Genomic DNA, 25,999 nt, shown 5'->3' with positions numbered 1-25,999 from the left:
ATAGACAAATGTAATGTATTGCGAATATATAGAAAGAAGGATCCTTTATTGTATGATTATATGATAGCGGAACAAACACTGGTAGCAGTTACTTCTGTAAAATATCTGGGAGTATGCGTGCGGAACGATTTGAAGTGGAATGATCATATAAAATTAATTGTTGGTAAGGCGGGTACCAGGTTGAGATTCTTTGGGAGAGTCCTTAGAAAATGTAGTCCATCAACAAAGGAGGTGGCTTACAAAACACTCGTTCGACCTATACTTGAGTATTGCTCATCAGTGTGGGATCCGTACCAGATCGGGTTGACGGAGGAGATAGAGAAGATCCAAAGAAGAGCGGCGCGTTTCGTCACAGGGTTATTTGGTAACCGTGATAGCGTTACGGAGATGTTTAACAAACTCAAGTGGCAGACTTGCAAGAGAGGCGCTCTGCATCGCGGTGTAGCTTGCTCGCCAGGTTTCGAGAGGGTGCGTTTCTGGATGAGGTATCGAATATATTGCTTCCCCCTACTTATACCTCCCGAGGAGATCACGAATGTAAAATTAGAGAGATTAGAGCGCGCACAGAGGCTTTCAGACAGTCGTTCTTCCCGCGAACCATACGCGACTGGAACAGGAAAGGGAGATAATGACAGTGGCACGTAAAGTGCCCTCCGCCACACACCGTTGGGTGGCTTGCGGAGTATAAATGTAGATGTAGATGTAGACGAATAGTGGAAGCAGGAGAGATACCACAAGATATCTCACGGAAATGAAATGAAAAAAAAGAAAACAAATAAACGGATGTGAACTATTTTACAACAAAGGAATTCAAGAGTCAAAACTTCCAAAACGGAATGGAACTTCAAAAACGTTAAAAACATATGTTTTGACAGAACACAGAGAAATTGTGATTGTGAAACTGTTGCGTTCGTTTGTTGCAGCTTATGTGACAAACTATTGATTTCATCATTTCCTTAGGAGTGATCGCGTTCAAACTTATACGATCACCTAAATCGGGCAAGGAGCCATATCTTACCCATTCACCAGGCGTACAAATTACGTGCATCGGTAAGAGATTCCTATTATGAGACACACGTACTGTCACTAATGCCGTGTATGACGCATCAGACGTTTTTCAGTGGAGGATTCGGTTGATTAGTCGTCTTGTCATCAAAGGTTTGCGGTTCCGATTCGAAAGCCATTTCCTCTCGGCCGCTGAAGTTGTGCAGAATGAACTGTGTTGTAGGTCCATTACTTACATCTCGCTGTTGCAAACGGACGTTACACCACGACACAGACACAAATGGGAATATCTGTTGTATACTGTCGTAGCGGACGTCATATACATCCGCCGAAGTTCGTTGCTGATACTTAACACTTACTGTGTTATTACAGAGACGAGCAGCTGTCTGACTGAACAAGATTTTTCTTTCTATTTTGTTCGTTACTGGTCGTTGTATTTGTTCGGGGCGGACGTCCCATGACGCTTGCTCCATCTCATCGTTGATCCACTATCTCAGTTTTTTTATTACAGAGGGCAGCTAACCCTCTAACCGAACACGCTGAGCTACCTCGCCGGCGAACACTGAACCAGGACGCCGTTACTCTCTCAGCCCGCTCAATATTACACTTTTTGTCCTTGGGCCGTTCACTGTTTATTTTTTTTCATAGTCCAGTACACCTTCTTCCTGTTTTCATACCTGCTCTGTGTTCAAGTTTTGACGGTCTGTCCACTGGGCCCTCTTACCACAAAATCTGACGGGGGCGCGATAGGGAGTTTCCCTTGTCAGCGCCTCAAATGGATTATGGTATGATAAAATTCGTAACTTAATATACTATAAATCATTCAGAAACTCCCAAAATAGGTTTACTGCAAGTACGACTTTAACATGTACTGACGTCCGCTCTAATTTTACTACAGTATATAGTGAGCGAATTACCATATCCCAGGAGTGTGCTATCATACAGCAGAAATTACGCCGAGCGAATGTGGATACAAGTCTGCCACAGTGTGCTAGCATCTAGTGGTACTGGCGTAAACTTCTAGTTGAGTTGCAAGGGCTTGTGCATATCATGAACCGTGCACATTGTTGATCAAATCAGTATGCATTTGGCCTCTAAGGCAATTACGTCACGCGATGCGCAAAAGCTCCTTAAAACGAGCATAACTGAAGGTGCGCTCGCGACCGTGTTGCCAAGTTTCACGTGCTCTAAAGGAGCAGTAGCACTGTAGATTTAAGAGCAGTATCTTTCAGACTGCAGCATCTATGTTACGTTTAACAGCATTCAGAGAAAAATAACCAATAAATCTGCGAGATGTCGAAAATTAGGGTGTTCACGTGCTCTTGTGCGCTTACACAGCAGCCGCCACTCACCACTATGAAGGTACAGTTACAGTGAACACTCTTGGACAGCACAGATGTGTTTCAGTCTTTGGATGCACCCTTCACAACAAAAACGAACGTTACAGGTGGATTACTATGCATGAAAAATGGAACTAAAAAGTCTGTGGATGCAGAAAGGGAAGAAAAAGAAATGGAGAAAGATGAGGGATGAGGATGGACCGCACGGTGAGCACACTGGGTAGGCAGATGCAACATCACTGCACACAGCAGACACTAGTAGCAGGAGGTGACAAATGTGGGTACGGCAGGTGCCGTATGTGAGTAATTAGAATCGCTGTGCTAGATGAGTAATTTGATTTTTTGTAGTAGGTGATAAAAGTGCCATGCCCACCCGGTTATCCGTGCGGTCTAACCAGTGTGCGATTTGCAGGGGGAGATGGGGGGGATTCCCCGCCCCCCCTCTGCATCAGACCATCCCCTCTTCTGGTTTTAGTTTATGCATCCCAACCTGGGATGTTTATTTCCCACGAACTGGAGTAAAACTTTACATATAATTTAAATTTGTGGAACCGAACACTGAAAGTTTTTAATAAGTCTTACTATTAATATTTTTCATTTTTCTATCATCATAATAAGTACAACTTTTCACAAATGTGCCTCTACTTTTTGAATTCCCCTCGTATACCTGTACCCGTATGTAGATGATTTTGTAAATAAGCTTTACCTATAATGTACTTTTAAAGATATAACAAGGGATGGCTTTTCTGATAGTGCATACGCGTCAATAGTGAGTTTCGGCATTAACATCTATTTATAAATAGCTGTTTAACCATGCCTAATGCCACAGTCCAAGCTAGTAACATATATAATTCTACTAACCCATCCCCCCCACTGGTAAAAGCACAAATCGCACCCTGGGTCTAACGCACTGCTTTTCGGACAGGAAGGCGTGCCGGTCCCCTGCACGAATCCGTCTGGCGGATTAGTGTCGAGGTCCGGTGAGCCGGCCAGCCTGTGGATGGTTTTTAGGCGGTTTTCCGTCTGTCTCGGCGAATGCGGGCTGGTTCCCCTCATTCCGCCTCAGTTACACTATGTCGTCGATTGCTGCGCAAACACTTTCTCCACGTAAGAGTACACCATAATTACTCTACTACGCAAACATTGGAGTGAGACGTTACCGGGAGGAGGGGGGGGGGGGTGTCGAGTGGGGGCCGAACCGCACAATCACCCTGTGTTCTGTGTGTGGCGGCGGTGGGGTGAGTGGACTGCTGTAGCCTGTTGTGGAGTTTTGTACCAGTGCGGGCTACGGTGGGGACGAAGCCTCTCCGTCGTTTCTAGGTCCCCAGTTCCATACAATACAATACAATAGTGCCATAATTGTGTGTGATGATATTCAGTAAAGCACAGGCTATAGCTGCGTAATATTTTGAAAAAGTATTTGTGAAGTCAGGAAAGTAAAATGGATCCATTAATACTGAAAATTGAAGTTGAAGAAGAAAACATGTCAGACAGGGAGGAGTATCAAAATGGGATTTTTTATTATACAGAATTTCCGCTAGCAGGTAATTTTCATTTAATGCATATGATGACAGCAATCAAAGAACAATAGAAAACTAAAGATGAAATAAAGTCACAGTTTAGGAAACAAGGAATGGAAATCAGAGCATAACAAGAAAAACAGCACGAAACACTATTGAAGAGAGTAGACAGTGTAAATGCACAGATGCAGGCAAATAAACAGAACCTAGAGGAGGTCTCATTATGGGCAGTATAGGTGGAACAGAAAGCTGACAGCCAATTAGTACAAGATCTAAAACTGATGGTGGGTCGGTTTGTTTGATGGAGGAGACCACACAGTGAGGTCATCAGTCTCATCGGATTAGGGAAGGACGTCGGCTGTGCACTTTCAAAGGAATCATCCCCGCATTTGCCTGGAGCGATTTCGGGAAATCACGGAAAACCTAAATCAGGACGGCCGGACGCGGCATTGAACCGTCGTCCTCCCGAATGTGAGTCCCGTGCGCTAGCCACTGCGCCACCTCGCTCGGTACTGATGGTGGAAACACGGGTAGAACTAACAGTAAATAATAATTTATGTCTGGAAGAAGATATGGTTGGCAGACATCCGGCAATAACTGCTAAAAATGGCCCTCAGGTGGAATTTATATACAGTTGCAAATTTAACAAGTTACACCCAAAAGGAAAATTGCACCTTGTGGCTTTTATTAGGTACTAACTGACAAACACAGCACTGCCCAGATATTGTTTTTGCCACGATATACTGTATTTGAAGTGGAAAATCGAAAAAAATTCATTTCCATTTATTCGTGAAAGCACCTTTGGAATTCTGAAATGAACTTACAAAGAAATATGCTTAATGTACAGCTGTTGACAGAATTAGTGAACCCCCTCGCCTACTCGTTATGCTCAACTGCAAAACATTACTGTCTGCTCCGGAGCATAACAGGCTAAGAGATCATTGCTACCAACATACTTGTCAATCTCATATGTACGTAGCGTATCTTACACGAAACGAAAGTTGAGAGGAAAACAGTAATCTATGAGCATCACAGCCAGTTGAAACAACTCGCTCGCTTCTTTCTGCATGATAAAGTGGACATCGCAAACAAAACAGATTAAAAAAAAAAAAAAAGTTCAAATGTGTGTGAATTCGTAAGGGACCAAAGTGCTGAGGTCATCGGTCCCTAGACTTACACACTACTTAAAGTAACTTAATGTAACTTATGCTAAGAACGACACACACACCCATACCCGAGGGAGGACTCGAACCTCCGGCGGGAGAGGCCACGCAATCAGCGACATGGCGCCTCTAACCGCACGGCCACTCCGCGCGGCTACAGATTTTCAAACTGTCTTGCATTTTCCTTTCCACGGTGTTTTAAGCTATTCGCGACTAACACATTATTTTCTCTATACCGTTTATCATACACTGACGGCAAAAAAAAAGGCAACACCAGTAAGCAGTCGTGCGACCTAAACGAAAGTTGGTAGGTGTGTTTCTACATCTGGAAGATGATGTCTATTCAGATTTCGCACGAGTCGAAATGAGCGGCGCTAGTAGCGCTACTATGAGGAGGGAAATCAGGTTTGCTTTAAATACACGCTGTAAAGGTCGTTAGCGTCAGCTTTCAAGAATGCCTTTAAGACGACAAACACGCCATTATCAACACTTCACTGAGTTTGCACGAGGTCGTGTAATAGGGCTATGAGAAGCTGAATCTCCTTCTGTGATATTGCAGAAAGACTTGGCAGGAATGTAGCCACTCTGGCAGCGGTGACCGCGAGAATGTACGGTCGGAAGGAGAATACCGGGCTGCGGACGGCCACATGCCATTATCGAGAGGGAAGAAGACCATCGTGTCCGGCGTCTGGTTCTGGCGCATCGTACTGCATCTGCAACAGCAATCTGAGCAGCAGTTGGCACCACAGTGACACGACGAACTGTTACAAATCGGTTACTTCAAGGACAGCTCAGAGCCGGACGCCCTGTAGCATGGTTTTCACCGACCCCAAACCACCGTCATTTGCGACTTCAGTGGTGTCAACGGAGAGCTCATTGGAGGGCAGGGTAGAGGTCTGTTGTGTTTTCTGACGAACGCTTGTTCTGCCTCGGTGCCAGTGATGGCCATGGGTTGTTTAGAAAACGGCCAATTGAGGGCCTGCAACCAGCCTGTTTGCGTGATAGACACACTGGACATACACCTGGAGTGATCGTCTAGAATTCTATTCGTATGACAGCATGAGCGCTCTCATAGTTATCCCATGCACCCTGACTGCAGATCTGTACGTTAATCAGGTGATTAGACGTGTTGTGCTACAATTCATGAACAGCATTCCAGAGGGTGTCTTCCAACAGGATAACGCTCGCTCACATACCGCTGTTGTAGCCCATCATGCTCTACAGAGTGTCGACGTATAGTCTTGGTCTGCTCGATTACAAGCTCTGTCCCCAATCTAACACGTATAGGACATCATTGGATGACAATTCTAGCGTCATCCACAGATAGCATTAACCGCCCCTTTGTTGATTGACCAAGCGTGGTAGGCATGGAACTCCATCCCACAAACTGATATGCATGGGCGTTTGCATTCTTGCATCCAACATTCTAACGGTTACACCAGTTATTAATACACCAATATTTCACATTTGCAATGGCTTATCTCGTGGTTACATTAAAATGTGATCTCGCGATGTTTATCACTTAAATATGTTACCTAGACAAACGTATTCCTGAAATTTCATTACTCTACATTATTTTTTCGTGCTGCGATTTTTTTGCGCCAGTGCAATTTCAGTGAACGAAGACCGCAATTAGAACTGAAATTGCAGTTTTGGGAACATTATTCGAATATTTCTGACACATTATAATGGAACATATGCTTACATAACATGGAATTCCGTGGATTAGATGACGAGAAAGAAATTATCAAATGGCTCTGAGCACTATGGGACTTAACATCTGAGGTCATCAGTCCCCTAGAACTTAGAACTACTTAAACCTAACTAACCTAAGGACATCACACACATCCATGTCCGAGGCAGGATTCGAACCTGCGACCGTAGCGGTCGCGCGGTTCCAGACTGAAGCGCCTAGAACCGCTCGGCCACACCGCCGGCCCAACAAATTATCGACAGTAGATATTACTTAAGGAGAGATGGAAGGCACATGGACTCAAAACATCGATTTTTAGATTTTTACGTATTTGACATGCCCGCTATTTCCTATGTAAAACAGGTTTTGTTTCATATTAGTACGACAATTTTTTCGCGAGTTATGATGATTTTCCTGACGCTTTGTTAGATCTGGCATTTAAATGCCACGCCTTCTTTTTTTGCACCATGCAGAGATAATGCACAATTTTCTTTTATTCCTTGTACGTTATTTCCTGTCTCTATTGTTTTACTGTATCAAGGTTTCCTAACATGTATCTACTATCGATACTCATCGTTCCGATCGTGTTTGCTATTGTTTTCGAGCGCTGTTGGTTGTGCTCAGTGAAGTTTGTTATGAGTGAAGTAGGGGTTGATTTATATTTTCTCTGGTTTCGCACGTTTTCTTAAAAATGTCGCGAATAAAGAAATTCTCATCTAAATTACAATTCTGAGGAAATTAATACGTAAAGATAAATGAAGTTAGTGGGGCAAAGGACCCAAGAATGTGGTTAACCTTAGCATGATCTGCGATTTCATTTCCAAAAATGCTGTGTACTGAATATGTGGTGGTGACGTATCCTTGGGACAGAATCAATGTCCATGCAAAGGGATTGTGTCACACCTGACGATAAATTGTACAAAATGTGGTGCTGCTGCTGTAAGGACGACATCAGAAGTGGCAAATAATATTTTTTTATGAGAATAACATAAGGCTAGTTCATGGTCTCAAATCTATTGGTAAAGGGATGGAGGCAGGCAAACACTTAGCATTCCAAATTCATCTGCAAAATTTATGACTTACAATAAAATTATTGGAACAGTTGTTGCTGAAGTTTGTAACATCACAATGAAGGAAACAGCTGAAGAAGCGCTCAAGGAAATTGATGACAGTGAAGTGGTGATATTTGTGAATGTTTTGATGGCATCTGGCAGAAACGTGGCCACGCTACACTAAATGACGTCGTGACAGCTACATAATTTGATACAGGCAAGGTAATTGATGTAAAGATTCTAAGTTAGTGCTGTAAAACTTCTGGCAGTGAAACTGAGAAAGAGGATGAACATAACTTTCGGGTGAATTATACTGGTCCAAGTGACTGGATGGAAGTAGTAGGAGTTCTCAAGATTTTTAAGCGCTCAGTGGCAAACAGAAGTGTCAGACACACACATTATTTAGGGACAGTGACAGCAAGGCTTATGACCAGATACGTGCAGAACAACCTAATGGTACTAATGTCACAATTTCTAAATTAGAATGTATTGGGCATGTCCTGAAGAGAATGGGATCCAGGTTGAGAAGATTATTAAAAGAAAATTCAAAAATATTATTGGAAGATGGTACGAAGATAGGCGGTAAAGGTAGCCTGACAAATGGTGGAATAGATAGATTACAGAATTATTATGGTTTGCCATAAGAAGAAATGTTGGGAATTTAGAACACATGAAAAAAAACTGTATGGGCTATCTTTTTCCATAAGCTTTCCACAAATGAAGATCCTCAGCACTGTCTATGCTCGAATGATACTGACGCTTGGTGCAGGTACACGAGAAGCGCAACGTATCACCACAAACATTCCTTACTTGCTGCAGTAATGAATGAAATTAAATCTATATTTAATGAACTTTGCAAAGATACTTTGTTGAAGAAATGCCTTCATGGGAAAACGCTAAATTTAAATGAATGTGTAAATTCTGTCATTTGGACCCAGTTACCGAAAACTGTATTTGTTCACATTACAACCCTCAAATTTGGTTTTTATGGCGCTATTTTACGCTTCAGTGATAGTGTAACAAGAAAACTGGATTTATAGAAGTATTCGGCGTAAAATCTAGTGGGAATACTGCAAAAGTCCTTGGTGAAAATAGATAAAGAGAGAATCCGCAAAGCAGATATTGCTCATTTAAAGTGCACAAAAGAAGCTAGACAGGAAAGAAGAGGTGCCAAGAGAAGAAAAAATCATATGATTCAAATGATGCTCAGTATGGTGCAGGAAAATATTAGTGGTAAGTAATTCTTACGAATAACGATACTGAAACTGCAATACTAAACTTTAAAATGATTTTTCTCAAAACTACATTTTTTGACTTTCAGTCACCATTATTTTATAAACTAATTGGGTTAGAAACACGAAATTTGGACAGCTTGTACTCAAGATGGTAATAAATTGTTACAAGTAAACTGGGAACCACAAACCCAACAAACTGTTTTATAATAATTAATGTATTAAAAAAGTGAAATTTTATAAGTGAACGAATAAAAAAATTCTTGAAATCAATAAGAGGTATTTTGATAATTTTACTTGTAAACACAGGCATATATGTTATATATATTCAGTAAATATTTCACTGTTTTAACACATAGTTCTTTTGAAAAATGTACGTAATCAAAGAGTGAAATAGCATTGGCAGGCTGGGGATAAAAATTGCCTCCGTCTCTCCTGAAAGTAATCTTGATCGTACCAGATCGAGTCGACAGACGTTTCGTTTGGCAAGTGCTACATTGGCACATTCATCAACATTTGTTCGTTGACAAGACAGCCAAAAAGGATCCTGTTCTATATCCTTTGTTACGAATCACTAGTTGCCATATTGTAGTGTGATGTTAGGACCCGCCGTGTGACGGTTTCTGCCCACCCGATCCGTCAGCGCTAGAATGGCAACTGCCTGGCATGGCGGATCGCTGATTGTTTTCTCGACAGTGAAGATTAGACTCTAATTGTCGTCTCCATTTGTTTTAACGTTTTCGGTTGACGTTGCAACTAATATATTAATGTAAATGTCACAAATATATACTAGCTGTGTTATTTCTAATGACAGTTCCATAAATAGATTCGTTATTAACATAATAAACTATCGCGCGTTGTGGATCGATCTCGAAACAAGACTTCTAATTCTAACGATACCCCAAGAAAAATAAACGATCGAGCTGCAGGGTGCAATGGTTATTACTTTTATTAATAGTGTGTCTTGAACACACGTAATAGAGAAACAAATTTTGTAATTTCTCGAATAAGAGCAGCAAACTTAAGTCCACTTCCTGTGTAGTAGCCAAAACTAAAAATGTTGACAATAGACCGTGAAACTTCGCAGCTGCAACTAATTGATCCAGAGTCGATATCTGATTAAAATAATTAATGATAAGCATACGACAACTTATTCAGGCCCAGTGATAACACATACGATTATCTGAAACGAAACCACATCAGAATCGAGCTTTGCTAAAAGAAAAGCTTATTTATTAAGTTTCACTAGCTGACATACTATCGGTCAGCAAACGACAGCTCGAGTACTGTCTTTTTCACATCGTTCTTAAATTTCTAAATACTTCTCATTATGTTTTACTAGTCACAAAAACAAACGCATATATAATTTTAGGCTAATAAGAATGAGTTTTGCAAACAGTGTGTGAAATTATTGTTGACATTCAGCATAGGCTTCAGCTGTCAGGTCATATACGTCCACAGAGCGGCAAGTTAAGTGTATCTTCTTCTGCGTTTTCCTCGTACTATATGTATTCAACTTCGTGCGTGGTTTTTGTTAAGATGTTTAATCTCGCGTTTTTGTAAGAGTAAATTCTTTCACTCTGTAGCGCAATAGTTGCCCACTGAACAGCCGGCTACGTAGCTCATTAACGCGTCGGCGTCCGTTGGTGACACATCAGGAGGGTAGCAACTCGCATATCTGGGACTGTCTCCTTTCAAAGTATACTTCTTCAGTTACTCTTGCTAGGATGGTTAGGATGTATGCATGCTGTGTGTGCGGATTCAGGAGAAGGTGGCCGCAGTTTGTGAACAGCTGGATTCGCTTTTGGCTACGGTCAGTCACATTCAGTCTGCTGCCTCGAAGTGCAGCGGTGGCGGAGAATTTGGCGTGTCGCATGGGACACCTCAGGTGTCGCTTGTTTAGCCACGGGCTCTGCTGCCGAGGCACCTCCTAGTGCACCTGAGGCAGTGAATTCCCCCTCACAGCAGGGTGAGTAGCGGGTGGTAACGCGTTCGCGTCGCTCGAGGCGGAGGGCCAGTGTGGAGACTGGCTACTTGGCTTCGCCCATGCACCCTGTGAGTGGACAGGCGGCCGCTCCTTCAGTAGGGTCGCAGCGGCCACACAGAGGGACGGGTTTACTACACTCAGGCTCATAAATTAAGGATAATTGCAGAATGTGGTGCCACACGACGTGGCACTACACAAAACTGGCACTAATAGCATAGGCACATCGGGAACACACACGACACAGATCTGTAAGTCCACGGTATTCGTGATAAGTTGAGAAAACCGCCCAGAAACACGTGTGCTACAAAACGCCACTATTTTCAGCGCATGTACCCCGACATCAATATGGGATATGATCACCATGCACTCGTACACAGGCCGCGCAACAGGTTAGCATACTCTGGATCAGGTGGTCGAGCAGCTGCTGGGGTATAGCCTCCCATTCTTGCACCAGTGCCTATCCGAGCTACTGAAGTGTCATAGGGGTTTTAAGACGTGCAGCGATACGTCAACTGAGAGCATCCCAGACGTGCTCGATGGGGTTTACGTTTGGAGAACAGGCAGACAACTCCATTCGCCTGATATTTTCTGTTTCAAGATACTCCTCCACGATAGCAGCGCGGCCGGCCGGAGTGGTCGTGCGGTTCTAGGCGCTACAGTCTGGAAACGCGTGACCGCTACGGTCGCAGGTTCGAATCCTGCCTCGGGCATGGATGTGTGTGATGTCCTTAGGTTAGTTAGGTTTAAGTAGTTCCAAGTTCTAGGGGACTGATGACCACAGCAGTTAAGTCCCATAGTGCTCAGAACCATTTGAACCATTTTGATAGCAGCGCGGTGGGGCCGTGCATTATCATCCATCAGGAGGAAGGTGGGACCCACTGCACCCCTGAAAAGGCGGACATACTGGTGCAAAATAACGTCCCAATACACCTGACCTGTCCTGTTACAGTTCATCTGTCAAAGACATTCAGGGGTGCACGTGCACCAATCATAATCCCACCCCACATCATCAAACCACGACCTCCATACAGGTCCCTTTCAAGGACATTAAGGGGTTGGTATCTGGTTCCTGGTTCACGCCAGATGAAAACCCGGCGAGAATCACTGTTCAGACTACACCTGGACTCGTCCGTGAACATAACCTGGGACCACTGTTCCAATGACCATGTACTGTGTTCTTGACACCAGGCTTTACGGGCTCTCCTGTGACCAGGGGTCAGGGGCAGTGCAATGCACCTTGCAGGTCTCCAGGCAAATAAACCATTTCTGTTCAGTCGTCTGTAGACTGTGTGTCTGGATACAACTGTTCCAGTGGCTGCGGTAAGGTCCCGAGCAAGGCTACCTGCAGTACTCTGTGGCCGTCTGTGGGCACTGATGGCGAGATATCGGTTGGGTTGGGGTTGTTTGCGGGAAGAGACCAAACTGCGAGGTCATCGGTATCATCGGATAAGGGAAGGACGGGGAAGGAAGTCGGCCGTGCCGAGATATCGGTCTTATTGTGGTGTTGTACACTGTGGACGTCCCGTACCGTAGCGCCTGGACACGTTTCCTGTCTGCTGGAATCGTTGCCATAATCGTGAGATCACATTTTGTGGCACACGGATGGCCCTTACCTGCTGTGTTTGAACAGCCTCCGGTCGCCCTAGTATTCTACCCCTCATAACGTCATCAATATGTGTTCTTTGAGCCATTTTCAACACTTAGTCACCATTAGCACGTCTGAAAACGTCTGCAAACTTACTCGCTGCACCGTACTCTGACATGCACCAACACACCTCTGCGTATGTGAACTGCTGACAGCGCCACCGTGCGATGACCGAAGGTCACGTGCACCGCATGGTCATACCCCGAGGTACCCCCAGAGCGTTGTTTCACCAGGTATCAGCATTCTCCTTAATTTATGAGCATGAGTGTAGTTATTGGGAGCTCCACCGTTAGGCGCGTTATGGAGCCTCTTAGGTGATAGGGTTCACAGCTGGAAAGAAAGCGAATGTGCACTCTATATGTCTGCCTGGGGGCCTCATCCGAGATGTGGAGGCGGTCTTTCCTGCGGCTATAGTGGGTGCAGGGCTCTGTCGTCTGCAAGTTGTGGCTCATATCGGGGCCAGCGAAGCCTGTCGCATGAGTTCTGAGGCCATCCGCAGTTCGTGCAGGGGGCTGAGGAAGTGGTGAAGACTGCTAGCCTTGCGTGTGGGACGCAAGCAGAGCTCACACTTTTCATCATTGTTCCCAGAGTCGATCGGGTCCTTTGGTTTGGAGCCGAGTGGAGGGTCTCAACCTAAGGCTTTGTTGACTCTGTGACGGTCTTGGCTGCAGATTTCTAGACCTGTGTTATCGTGTGGGGATTTGTAGGACTCCCCTAAATAGGTCTGGGGTGCACTACACAAAGGAAGCAGCTACTCGGGTAGCAGAGTACTTGTGGAGGGCACATGAGGGTTTACTAGGCTAGGGGGTAGTTTGAGATACTCTGATGGACACTCGCCAGTTTATATGCACCAAGGGAAGTCACACGGCGTTCAGAATAAAAACACTTTGACTATAAAAATTTTATCAGTAAACCATCGAAGTATTTGTAATAAAGTTCCCGAATTTACTGCTCAAATTATTCTTGGGATCGAGCGCTGACTGGAATCCGACGTGAAGAGGTCTGAGATATTAAGCGAGTCATGGAACGTATAACGGAAAGACAGATTAGAGGTCACAGGAGGGGAAGTGTTCATTGCAGTTGCCATTTTAGTCTCTACTGAGGTCGAAGTTGAGTGTGACAGTGCAGTTATCTGGTCATGTATAACAGGCGTAGGTGAAACCAAATTAATTTTTAGATGTTTTTCCGGCCACCCGACTCCGCCGTGACAGTTCTAGAGTTATTCAAAGAAAGTCTATAGTCAATAGCGCGTAAATACCAAGTTCATCCAATACGAGTTGGAGATGACTTTAACCCACCGAGTATAGAGTGGGATGTCTATGGCTTCATTGTGGGAGTACGGACACGTTTTCTAAAAACGTGTCGTGAACAGCTAGTTCAGCAGCCCAAATGCTGCGGAAATGTGTTGGACCTTGTAGCACTAATAGGTCGGACCTTATGAACAATGTCAGTAGAAAAACGGGGATTAGCGATCATGATGTCATTATGGCAACTATTATTACGAAAGTTAACAAATCAGTCAAGAAGGCTAGAACAGTGTTTCTGCTACATAGAGCAGATAAGCAGTTGTTAGCATCTCACTTAGATACTGAACTGACCGTCACTTAGTTCCAGTAAGATGGATGTAGAGGAATTATGGGTCAAAGTTTAAGCAGACTGTAAATTGTGGTCCGCAGCTCGTGGTCGTGCGGTAGCGTTCTCGCTTCCCGCGCCCGGGTTCCCGGGTTCGATTCCCGGCGGGGTCAGGGATTTTCTCTGCCTCGTGATGACTGGGTGTTGTGTGATGTCCTTAGGTTAGTTAGCTTTAAGTAGTTCTAAGTTCTAGGGGACTGATGACCATAGATGTTAAGTCCCATAGTGCTCAGAGCCATTTGAACCATTTTTTTTTGTGTAAATTGTGGTCTGGAGAGTTATGTGATTAGTAGTGGATAAAAAAATGGAAAAGACCCACCACGGTTTAATAACGTAATTCGAAAGATGCTGAGGAATCAGAGGCTGTTGCACTCTCGGTTGAAAAGAGGACGCACAAATGACGACAAGCGGTTCGTGTATTTGTGAAAAGATCTATGCACGAGGTATACAACAGCTACCACCGCCGCACCTTAGCAGAAGATCTGGCAGAGAATCCGAGAAAATTCTGGTCCTATGTAAAATCGCTAAGTGAGTCTAAGGCTTCCATTAAGTCAGTTGTCGACTAGTCTGGTGTCGCAGTTAAAGATAGCAAAACGAAAGCCGAAATTTTAAATTTCGCACTCAAGAAATCGTTCACACGGGAGAATCGTGCAAACATACCGCCATTTGATCATGACAGACTCCTGTATTGACTACATAGTAATAAGCATCCCTAGCGTATAGAAAGATTTGAAAGCAAATAAATCACCAGGTCCGGATGGAATCCGAGTTCGGTTTTACAAAGGGTACTCTACGTCATTAGCCCCTTACCTAGCCTGCGCTTATCGTGAATCTCTCGCTCAGCACAAAGTCCGAAATGATTGGAAGAAACGCAGGTGTCTCCAGTGTATAAGAAGGGTAAAAGAACGGACCCGTTAAGTTACAGAACAGTATTCTAACGTTTGCTGCAGAATCCTTGAACATATTCTCAGTTCGAATATAAAAAAACTTCCTTGAGACTGAGGAGCTTATGTGCGAGAATCAGCATGGTTTCATAAAGCATCGATCGTGCGAAACTGAGCTTGCCCTTTTCTCACATGATATACTGCGAACTATGGATGAAGGGAAAAAGGCAGATTCCATATTCCTGGATTTCTGGAAAGCATTTGACATAGTGCCCCACTGCAGGGTATTAACGAGGGTACGAGCATATGGAATAAGTTAACAGATATGAGAGTGGCTCGAAGAGTTCTTAAGTATTAGAACCCAGTATGTTGTCATCGACGGCGAGTTTTTATCGGAAACAAGGGTATCGTCAGGAGTGTCTGAGGGAAATGTGATAGGACCGCTGATGTTCTCTTTACATAAATGATTTGGCGGACGGAGTGGGCAACAATCTGCGGTTGTTTGCTGATGATGATGTGGTGTACGGTAACGCGTCGAAGTTGAGTGACTGTAGGAAGATACAAGGCGACGTAGAGCCGGCCAGTGTGGCCACGCGGTTAAAGGCGCTTCAGTCTGGAACCGCGCGACCGCTACGGTCGCAGGTTCGAATTCTGCCTCGGGCATGGATGTGTGTGATGTCCTTAGGTTAGTTAGGTTTAAGTAGTTCTAAGTTCTAGGGGACTGATGACCTCAGATGTTAAGTCCCATAGTGCTCAGAGCCACTTGAACCATTTTTTTGAAGGCGACGTAGACAAAATTTATAGTTGGTGTGATGAATGGCAGCAAGCTCTGAACGTGGAAATATGTAAGTTAAGGCGGATGAATAGGAAGAACAAACCTGTAATACTCGGAGTATTACTAGTGTCCTGCTTGACACAGTCAAGTCGTTTAAATATCTGGCCATAACACAGCAAAGCGTTATGAAATGGAACGAGCATTTGAGAACTGTGGTAGGGTTCAAAATGGCTCTAAGCACTATGCGACTTAACTGCTGAGGTCATCAGCCGCCTAGAACTTAGAACTAATTAAACCTAACTAACCTAAGGACGTCACACACATCCATGCCCGAGGCAGGATTCGAACCTGCGACCGTAGCGGTCACGCGGTTCCAGACTGAAGCGCCTAGAACCGCACGGCCACACCGGCCGGCTCTGTGGTAGGGAAGACGAATGGTCGACTTCAGTTTATTGGAAGAATTTTAGGAAAGAGGGGTTCACCTGTAAAGGAGATCGCATATGGGACACTGGGCGACCTATTCTTGAGTACTGCTCGAGTGCTTGGGATTCGTACGAGATCAAATTGAAGGAATACATTGAAGCAATTCAGAGGCAGGATGCTGTATTTGTTACCGGTAGCTTCGAATAACAGGTAAGTGTTACTGAGATGCTTCGGGAACTCAAGTGGGAATCCCTGGATGGAAGGCGACGTTTTTTTCGAGAAACACTGTTGTGAAAATTTAGAGAACTGGCATTTGAAGCTGACTGCCACACGATTCTATTGTCGCCAACTTACAAATCATGTAAGGACCATGAAGATACGATACGAGAAATTAGGGCTGATACAGAGTCTTATAGACAGTCGTTTCTCCCTCGCTCTATTTACGAGTGGAACAGGGAAATAAATGAATAGTAGTGGTACAGGCTACCCTCCGCCACGCACCATGTGGTGGCTTGCGGAGTATCTATGGAGATGTAGAAACAATCTGGATGCTAAGCAAAGAAAGGTGTGCAACAGAGAACTGTTTTGCATCAATTGAATTTTTCGAAGCCATCGTATGCAAACACGTAATGATTTTTTCATTTCCTACTTGTCAGTAGTGGCGCAAAAAGTGCATTTTGTGAGTAAGAAACATAATGAATTCTGAGTGACTGCGACATCCGCCTTGTAACGTAGTAAATTATTACGCGTTGTCATCTTTTATGGAAAGCGTAGCTTGCTGTGGAGCCGGGAAGAGAGCATATTTTGGTTTTCATGCTGGCACAGCTGACGCTGGCTACTAAACCGTACGAGCCGTGTACTTTCTTGTCACTGCGTGCAATGCGTTACACATACTCTACAAACTGAATAACTACTATATATCATTAATCACTCTTTTTCATACTTAGTACACGAAATACTATGGATAACACAACTACACTATTAAAATTTCGAATCAATGGTTCAAATGGCTCTGAGCACTATGGGACTTAACACCGGAGGTCATCAGTCCCCTAGACTTAGAACTACTTAAACCTAACTAACCTAAGGACAGCACACACATCCATGCCCTAGGCAGGATTCGAACCTGCGACCGTAGCAGCAGCGCGGTTCCGGACTGAAGCGCCTAGAACCGCTCGGCCATAACGGCTGGCCGGCTTCAAATCAATAACTTCAATAGTTTCGGAGATATACATTTTTACTTACAACTCCTCATAACGGTGCTGGCATTGTGAAACTGAGTTAGGGACTGTAATGTATTCATCTATGTGACTCTTCATGATTTCCCGACGGATCTGTTGCAAATACACTTCTAGGATTTGCCGGCGGAACGTATTGTGTAACTCGCACAATATTTCATCGATGCAACTGCTCACGTATAATATGTGGGATCAATGCCCGATAGACCTAGAGCCACTGTAGAAGGCGAAGGCAATTCCGAACAGCGTTAGCAGAGGTGTTTTGTTTCCTGAGGGTTTAGTTTGTGATGGCTAAACAGTGCTGCTTCATAAGACCCACCGTTCATCCGCCACAGGCAAAGCAGCAACCGTGTCAGGCTTCTTGAGGGATGCCGAAGTTCTCTGTAAGTATCACGAATTGTCCACAAGAAAATGACATGAGTTTTATTTTGCTTCATTTAAACCATTCATATTGTCACACTGTTTGTGTTTTGAGAGTCTAATATACGCTTTCATTTTATTATTGTGTGATTTCTTTATTAATGAAACAGGTTAAATCAAGTTTCAAGACATAAGGAATAAATGAAAAGTTTTAATTTAGGAAATACGCTGTTCAACGGTTTACCATTTCGAACAAAATCTGAAGTAGTCATAGTACAACTGAAGAAGCAAGTCGAAAAAGGCATTATGTAAAGAACAGGCTGGTCTGTGAAGGGTGATGGACGTCATAAAAAATTTAAAAAATTGTGAAAACTATTCTTCATTGAGAGAAGCCATAATTGGTATGCCATTTTTTCTTAACTCCGGATTTTTTGTGAAATTTTTGTCAATCCTAGACTGAAACTGATATCTTATTGTGTATCAAGAATATAATAAATTTCGCAATGTACATAATAGCGCAGAATTTTAATACGCAGTACATGGATCAGAAACGTATTCACACTTGGTTTAATTATATTCTCAATGATGATACTGAGATGCTGGTTTCAGCCCGGCTCACACATGACGCGTTGTCTCTTGGGCGTCCACAGACCGCTCGGCTGATGGTTCAAATGGCTCTAAGCACTATGGGACTTAACATCCGAGGTCATGAGTCCCCTAGACTTGAAACTCCTTAAACCTAACTAACCTAAGGACATCACACTCATCCATGCCCGAGGCAGGATTCGAACCTGCGACCGTAGCAGCCGCGTGGTTCCGGACTGAAGCGCCTAGAACCGTTCGACCACAGCGGCCGGCCCGCCCGGCTGCACCCTGCGGCTATTCACATATTCCATATCTCTGCTGTGTCACAGCCTTACACCTCATTGGACAAAGAGAGCTTCATCTCAGGTTCAAGACAAGTCGAAACCTAGCTGACAAACAAAAGCTGAACGAAGCGACAGTGAGAGTAAGGAGAGGAATGAGAGAAGTGTTCAATGACGCTGAAAGTATAATTGTGTCAACCGATGTGAGTAAAAGCCCTAAGCGCTTTTGGTCCTATCTAAAATCAGTAAGCGGTTCGAAATCAGTTATTCATTCATTCAGAGACGATACTGGCATCAAAACAGAAGACAACAGAGAGAAGACCAAAATACTGGAGTCATTCGTCAGAAATTGTTTTACCGTGGAAGTTCGTAACACAGACTCCCCTTTCAATCATCGCACGAACGTCCAAGTGGCAGAAAAACAACAACGAGTACAATCGCTTAGCAGTGGAAAGGTACCAGGGCCAGATGAGATACGTGTAATATTGTACAAAGCTTATGCGAAAGAACCCGCTCCCCTTCTAGCAGCAGTTTATCATAGATCGCTGGACCAACGAGAAGTACATAGCGATTAGAATAAAGCACAGGTCATTCTGTTTTCGAGAAGGGCGGCAGGACAGATGCACACAATTATAGACTTATTGTTGACGACAATCTGTTGCAGAGTAATGGAACATGTTTCATGCTAAAGAATTATGACGTTATTGGAGAACGAAAATCTTCTCAATCAAAATCAGCAGGGATTCCACAAACAGAGATCTTGCGAAACTCAGTTCGCTAGGAGAATGCCGAAGGGTATTCTTGTGTTATTTTCTGGTGTGTTCAAATGGCTCTGAGCACTATGGGACTTAACATCTATGGTCATCAGTCCCCTAGAACTTAGAACTACTTAAACCTAACTAACCTAAGGACATCACACAACACCCAGTCATCACGAGGCAGAGAAAATCCCTGACCCCGCCGGGAATCGAACCCGGGAACCCGGGCGCGGGAAGCGAGAACGCTACCGCACGACCACGAGCTGCGGACTTCTGGTGTGTTGACATCATTAATTATGTCATGGGTTTTCCTCACCACCTCTGACAAAAGTCAATTGCCTTATGTATAAAATAGCGGGAAATTCAAATTTTGGCGGGAAAATACATTTTGGCTGAAAATTCAAACACTAGCTCAACTGCGAGTGTGCTTCCTATTGTAGTTGGGCTGTTGTGCAACGAGTTGGCGGAAAATGCAAGATGACACATTGTCATGCTAGCTGACTTGGAATACCAGCTCTGGCTCTATGACGTCAGACCCCATGACTTGGAATATGAGCAACAACTTAACTATGATGTCAGCATCCGAGATGGCTGACCTAGAATGCAAGATGACGATCGAGAATTGCGACCATGGCATACTGACACAGCTCTATAACGTCACAGTCCAGGACAGATATGTCGAGCCGGTCTTAATAGCGTAGACTTCAGGCATACTGGCCCAGACTTGAGATGCTGGGACATACTGGCTCAGAACTGGAATACTGGTCCTAGCTCTATGACGTCTCAATCCAGCTCAGATTTTTAGGGATATTTTATTTAAAAGTTTATCATTCAGGTATACTGGCTCAGTCCTCTTGTAAGCTACTATTCACTCAGGGGTGTATGATCACTGTTTTTCCTAACTCTAATTCTGAGTCTCTCCAGTTGCACCTTTATCTGGGAGGGACAAACCTTCCAGACATGCCGCCCCGACTTACTGCCTATGTTACAGTCCAAACTGCACGCTGCATAGTGGGAGTACTTACATCTCTATTTAAACAAATACCTTTCACGGCGAGTTTCCTTTCCGTGGCTGCGAAGTGCGCCACTGCGCACAACTGCCCCCCCCCTCCCCAATTACCACCACCTCAGAAAGTTGACAAATCTTTCAGCCGGCGAGGCCGCTGTGTCACCTGCGACATAACAGCTGGTGGTCACCCCAACGTCTGTGAGTGACAGCTCTGGGCAGAGAGGTACACCACGCATACTACCGATTCGATTGTCTAATGCTACGGTGATCACTTGTGCAGTGGCTCTGAAGTAAAAAAAAAAAAAAAAAAAAAAAAAAAAAAAAAAAAAAAATATATGTTGAAGGTGCACTACTTGTAAAATTTGTCACAAATGATGTGTGTGGAATGGACGGTGACTAATTACTGACAATAACGTAACTGACATCACGGAGCTGTCAAAAACGCGAACTTATATGTACTAGGCATGTATCAGTAACATTTAAGAATGAAAGAAGCTTCTACTTATTGTCAAGTTGAGTCGTACCCATCAAAACGCGACAAATACTTACGATGGAAAAGTATCATCTTTTCTGCGAGAATATTGGTCAATACCTTACTTGTACACGACATATCGAGACGAAAAACGGAACTGCCTCCACAGTACCAGTCAGCTTTCTTTTAGAGTATGCTGATACAATAGTTCCATATTTAACAATCATATACGATCGATCGCTCGTTGGAAGATCCGTACCTAAGCACAGGAAAATTTCGCAAGTCACACCAACACACAAGAAAGGAAATAGGAGTAATCAACTGAACTACAGAGCCATATCGCTAACATCGATTTGGAGTAGGATTTTGGAACATATACTGTGTTCGAACATTATGAGTTATCTCGAAGAAAACGATTTATTCAGTAAGAGCCAGCGCGGATTCAGAAAATACTATTCTTGTGAAACACAACTGACTCTTCAATCTCAAGAAGTAATGAATGCTATTGACAGAGGATGTCAAACTGATTTCATATTAAAATTTATTCCAATTTTTTTGATTTTCAGAAGACTTTTGACAAGCGTCTTCTAATCAAACTGCGTGCCTTTGGCTATCGTCTCAGTTGGGCTACTGGGTCCGTGATTTCATGTAGGAAAGATCACAGTTTGTAGTAGCTGATGGAAACGATTTAGGAGACGACCTGAATAGCAATCTTAGATTGTTTGCATATGCTGCTCATTTGTCGTCTTATAAAGTTAATGGTTCAAATGGCTCTGAGCACTATGGGACTTAACATCTAATGTCATCAGTCCCCTAGAACTTAGAACTACCTAAACCTAACTAATCTAAGGACATCACACACATCCATGCCCGAGCCAGGATTCGAACCGGCGACGGTAGCGGTCACGCGGTTCCAGACTGAAGCGCCTAGAACCGCACGGCCACACCGGCCGGCTCGTCTTATAAAGTCATCACATGACCACAACGCATTGAAAAACGATTTAGACAAGATATATGTATGATTCTGTATGATTCGAAAAGTGGAAATTGACTCCAAATAATAAAAAGTGTGAAGTCCTCCACATGACTACCAAAAGGAATCCGCAAAATTTTTTGTTACACGTTATACCTCACAAATCTAGAGGCTGTAAATTCAACGTAATATTTAGGGGTTATAGTTATGAATAACTTAAGTTGGAACGAATACATAAATAATGTTGTGGGTAAAGCGAAACAAAGACTACGATTCATTTTCAGAATACTGAGAAAACGCAACAGGTCTGCTGAAGAGGTTGCGTACACTACGCTTGTACGTCCTCTTCTGCAGTATTGCTGTGCGGTGTAGCATCCGCATCAGATAGGATTGACAGAGAACATCGAAAAAGTTCAAAGAAGCGTGGTTCGTTTTGTATTATCGCGATATAGGGGAGAGACTGCCAGGGTATATGATATGTGAACTGGGGTGGCATACATTAAAACAAAGGCGTTTTTCGTTGCGACAGGGTCTTCTCGTGGAATTTCAATCACCAAATTTCTCCTCAGAGCGTGTTGGCGCCCACCTATATAAGGAGGGATGATCATCATAATAAATTAAGAGAAATCAGAGCTGACACAGAAAGATTTACGTATTGGTTTTTCCCGCACGATGTTCGAGAGTGGAATGGTAGAGAAATAGCTTGAAGGTGGTTCGGCGAACTCTCTACCAGGCACTTAACTGCAGAGTAATGATATAGATGTAGATGTAAATGAGCAGTAATTGTCTGGATGACTCCAGCTACACATTGCAGATATCTGCCAAAACACCGGAGAAAATGCGCATCTTAAGAGGAACACCATATATGTGCGAGAAGGACTGCATTTTTTTCTGTATTTCACATCAGCAACGTGTGTTAACCTCTCCGTAATCCCCACCGTGGATAAGCTGTTTGCCGGCCAGTGTGGCCGAGCGCTTCTAGGTGCTTCAGTTTGGAACCGCGCGACTGCTACGGTCGCATGTTCGAATCCTGCCTCGGGCATGGATGTGTGTGCTGTCCTTCGGTTAGTTAAGTTTAAGTAGTTCTAAGTTCTAGGGGACTGATGACCTGAGATGTTAAGTCCCATAGTGCCCAGAGCCATTCCTAACCCACTAGGGAAAGTGGACTTACAGTTTAATGTGGAATCAGAACCACTTCTCGCTCCTGGCGGATCTTTAGAGCACTGACAGGTGAAGGCTAGGTTAAAGGCAAACTGAAAAATTTTCGTGGATCGACGGGGATACGATCCTGCAACCTTTCGGTTGCTAGGCTCGCGCTTTGCAACTTTTCCATTTTTATTTTTATTTTTTGTAAATGACGAACTAAAAGTATGAACGAATTACATTGGGTAAAATGGAATGTAGTTCTCAATACATGAAAAAAAAGACATCTTTTTCTGACGAGGAAGAGAGAGGCCAGGAATAGAGAATAAAATAACTGCATTCGCAACACAACTATTGATGTATTCTAATTAAATAAAGGCAACTGTCTGTCGTTGATAACCGCGAAATAATACATGCTTCATCTTATAAATAAATAAAAATTGTAACCTCCCCACAAAATTATTAAAATAAATAATATGAATAATATTCTCATTTAGTGTAACCTCCCCACACAAAAATTACCGTAACCTCCCAACAAAATTCGTTCCCATTTAACCTCCGCACAAAATTCATTCACATTTAATGTAACCTCAGAACAAAATTTCTTTCCCATTTAACGTTCCCACAAAATTCTTTTCTCATTTAATGTAAGCTCAAAACAGAAAAATTCCTAAATCTCTCAACAGTAAAAAATTATAATTATGTCGTTCACATTCAGTGTAACGTTCCAATAAAAAAAATTCAGTAACCTGGTAATAATATAATGCAACTAACCTCTCAATTAAATTGTCACTCACTTGTAACTTTTCAATAATTGACTGTGAATTTAACCTGGTAAATTTTGGACGTCAGCAGTGCTGCGTCATGGCCCTGAAAGATCATTCTGAATAAAAAAGAGAAAAATTGTTACCTCAATGAAGTCGCCGGATAACGCATATATATCTGCTCTTAAAATAATGTTTTCTGGCACAGCCCTGTGCAATGCTGGCCGATAGATTTGTCATTTATGAAAGGAAGCAATTGATTTTTCTTTTGCAACAATCGGGATGATCATGGATGGGAGAAATTAGTAAATTCTTTAAATTGAAATGAGTGGTTGTTAAAAGTTACTTTTTATGAGAAAGATTATTATTATGAGATTTTTTTAAAAACATTTACATGGGACTTGAGATGACATTACTACATATGCGCGAGGCTGCTTTTTACCTTATACAATAATACTTAGGCTCCGCCATCGCTGCACCGCGACCGGCCACAAAACACGATACACCAGACCATACCAGAGCAGACTGCAGACTAGCGACGACTTACTGCTACAGCTACACAGTTCGTACTGCAGTCAACACTGCTTTCTGGTCAGCGATTCTTTTATACCTTGCATATCGCAGGCAGCGCATGAGCAATAATACATCGAAATTAGATCTGCTCGGACCTCTGACAAAATGAATCTCCTTTTTTTGGAAATTGGTGAAGATACTGTATCCACTTATTTGATGAGATTAAAATGAAGTTGTTCCCCGTCTAGAAAAATATCTCATTTGTAGTATACAATACCAGAACGCAGAAGCAAGAGAACAGGGAACTTAACGAGGGCAAAGCTTTTCAACTCGTTCGAATAATTACTTTTAGTTTTCCTCGTCTGCCTTCTATTTTTCACACGCAAATACGTCATTTACGTAAAACAGCTGTAATAATTTAAGATACTCTTTTGCGACTTTTTCTTTCTCATTGTGTCGATTACCTAGGAACTGGCGTGATAGTAAGCACCAGCGGGGATTACTCGAGCACTACACACAGCATGTTGTCAAATGTTTCGCTACTGTTCTCACCCTACACAATTCGAAAACATTCCTCTTCAAAGTAGGACAAGTACAGCGTCTCGGTTCTGAATAATACACAAGGCTGTACTTCCGATCATGCACAGAGCTGCTTTTTGTTTAATGATAGGGTATCGCGTGCGGTCATACCACACCACTCCGCGAACATTCACAGAACGTGCATTCATCCTACAGATTATGGCTAGTCGTGAGCCCAGACTTACCGCCGAACTGGACGCTGAAGACGGCGAAGCGGCTGATGTTGAAGAGGCCGAGCGTGCAGCCCAGTGTGGCGAACATGCAGCTCAGCCCGTGTGGCCAGCAGCCCTGGCCACTGCTGCGCCCACCTCTGCCAGACCCAGTCCTAAAACATCAACTTCTTATTATTTATCTGCTTCAAGATCTTAACCTCTACTTACAAAAGTTTTCATTTGATAATCAAAAGCGTAGAAAAAAGACTCATTCTTAACGACAATAGAAGTGGTTAGGACAGCCGCCGATCCGTGAGGGAAAGGTGGGGGAAGGCGGTTATGCGGGTCACGGCCCCTTCCCTCCATAGAAAAATTTAGTAGAATTGTTAAAATTTTCACATACAGCAATTTCCAAATTTTGCACATAGCTTTATGAGAATAAAGAGGCTCGAAAAGTAACTGTCCCGAAAATGGCAAGAAATTGTAGAACTTACGAGTTACGTTTCTCACCGTAAACTTCCGAGTTGCTTGCATGATAGCCAGCTCCCACGGATGAGCTTGTAGAGAAGATGCTAGTCAGGTAAGGACGCACATTCACAAGCGGTCAGTAATATCGGATGATCAAAAAGTCAGTATAAAATTGAAAACTGAATAAATCACGGAATAATGTAGATAGAGAGGTACAAATTGACACACATGCTTGGAATGACATGGGGTTTTATTAGAACCAAAAAATACAAAAGTTCAAAAAATGTCCGACAGATGGCGCTTCATCTGATCAGAATAGCAATAATTAGCATAACAAAATAAGACAAAGCAAA

At 43.3% G+C, this 25,999-nt stretch overlaps 1 protein-coding gene across 1 annotated transcript in view; it reads right to left on the bottom strand.

The window, feature by feature from the left end:
• The window catches only part of LOC126184555 (sodium-dependent transporter bedraggled), a 745,492-nt gene that overhangs the window by 72,455 nt on the left and 647,038 nt on the right, over nt 1-25,999 (bottom strand). Inside the window, exon 9 of the mRNA XM_049926982.1 lies at nt 25,212-25,351. Within this exon, the coding sequence (XP_049782939.1) occupies nt 25,212-25,351 (140 nt within the window). The remainder of the gene's footprint in view (nt 1-25,211; nt 25,352-25,999) is intronic.

This window comes from Schistocerca cancellata, chromosome 4 (genome assembly GCF_023864275.1).
Source record: "Schistocerca cancellata isolate TAMUIC-IGC-003103 chromosome 4, iqSchCanc2.1, whole genome shotgun sequence".
Classification (NCBI taxonomy): domain Eukaryota; kingdom Metazoa; phylum Arthropoda; class Insecta; order Orthoptera; family Acrididae; genus Schistocerca; species Schistocerca cancellata.
This window is presented reverse-complemented; position numbering and strand designations above follow the sequence as displayed.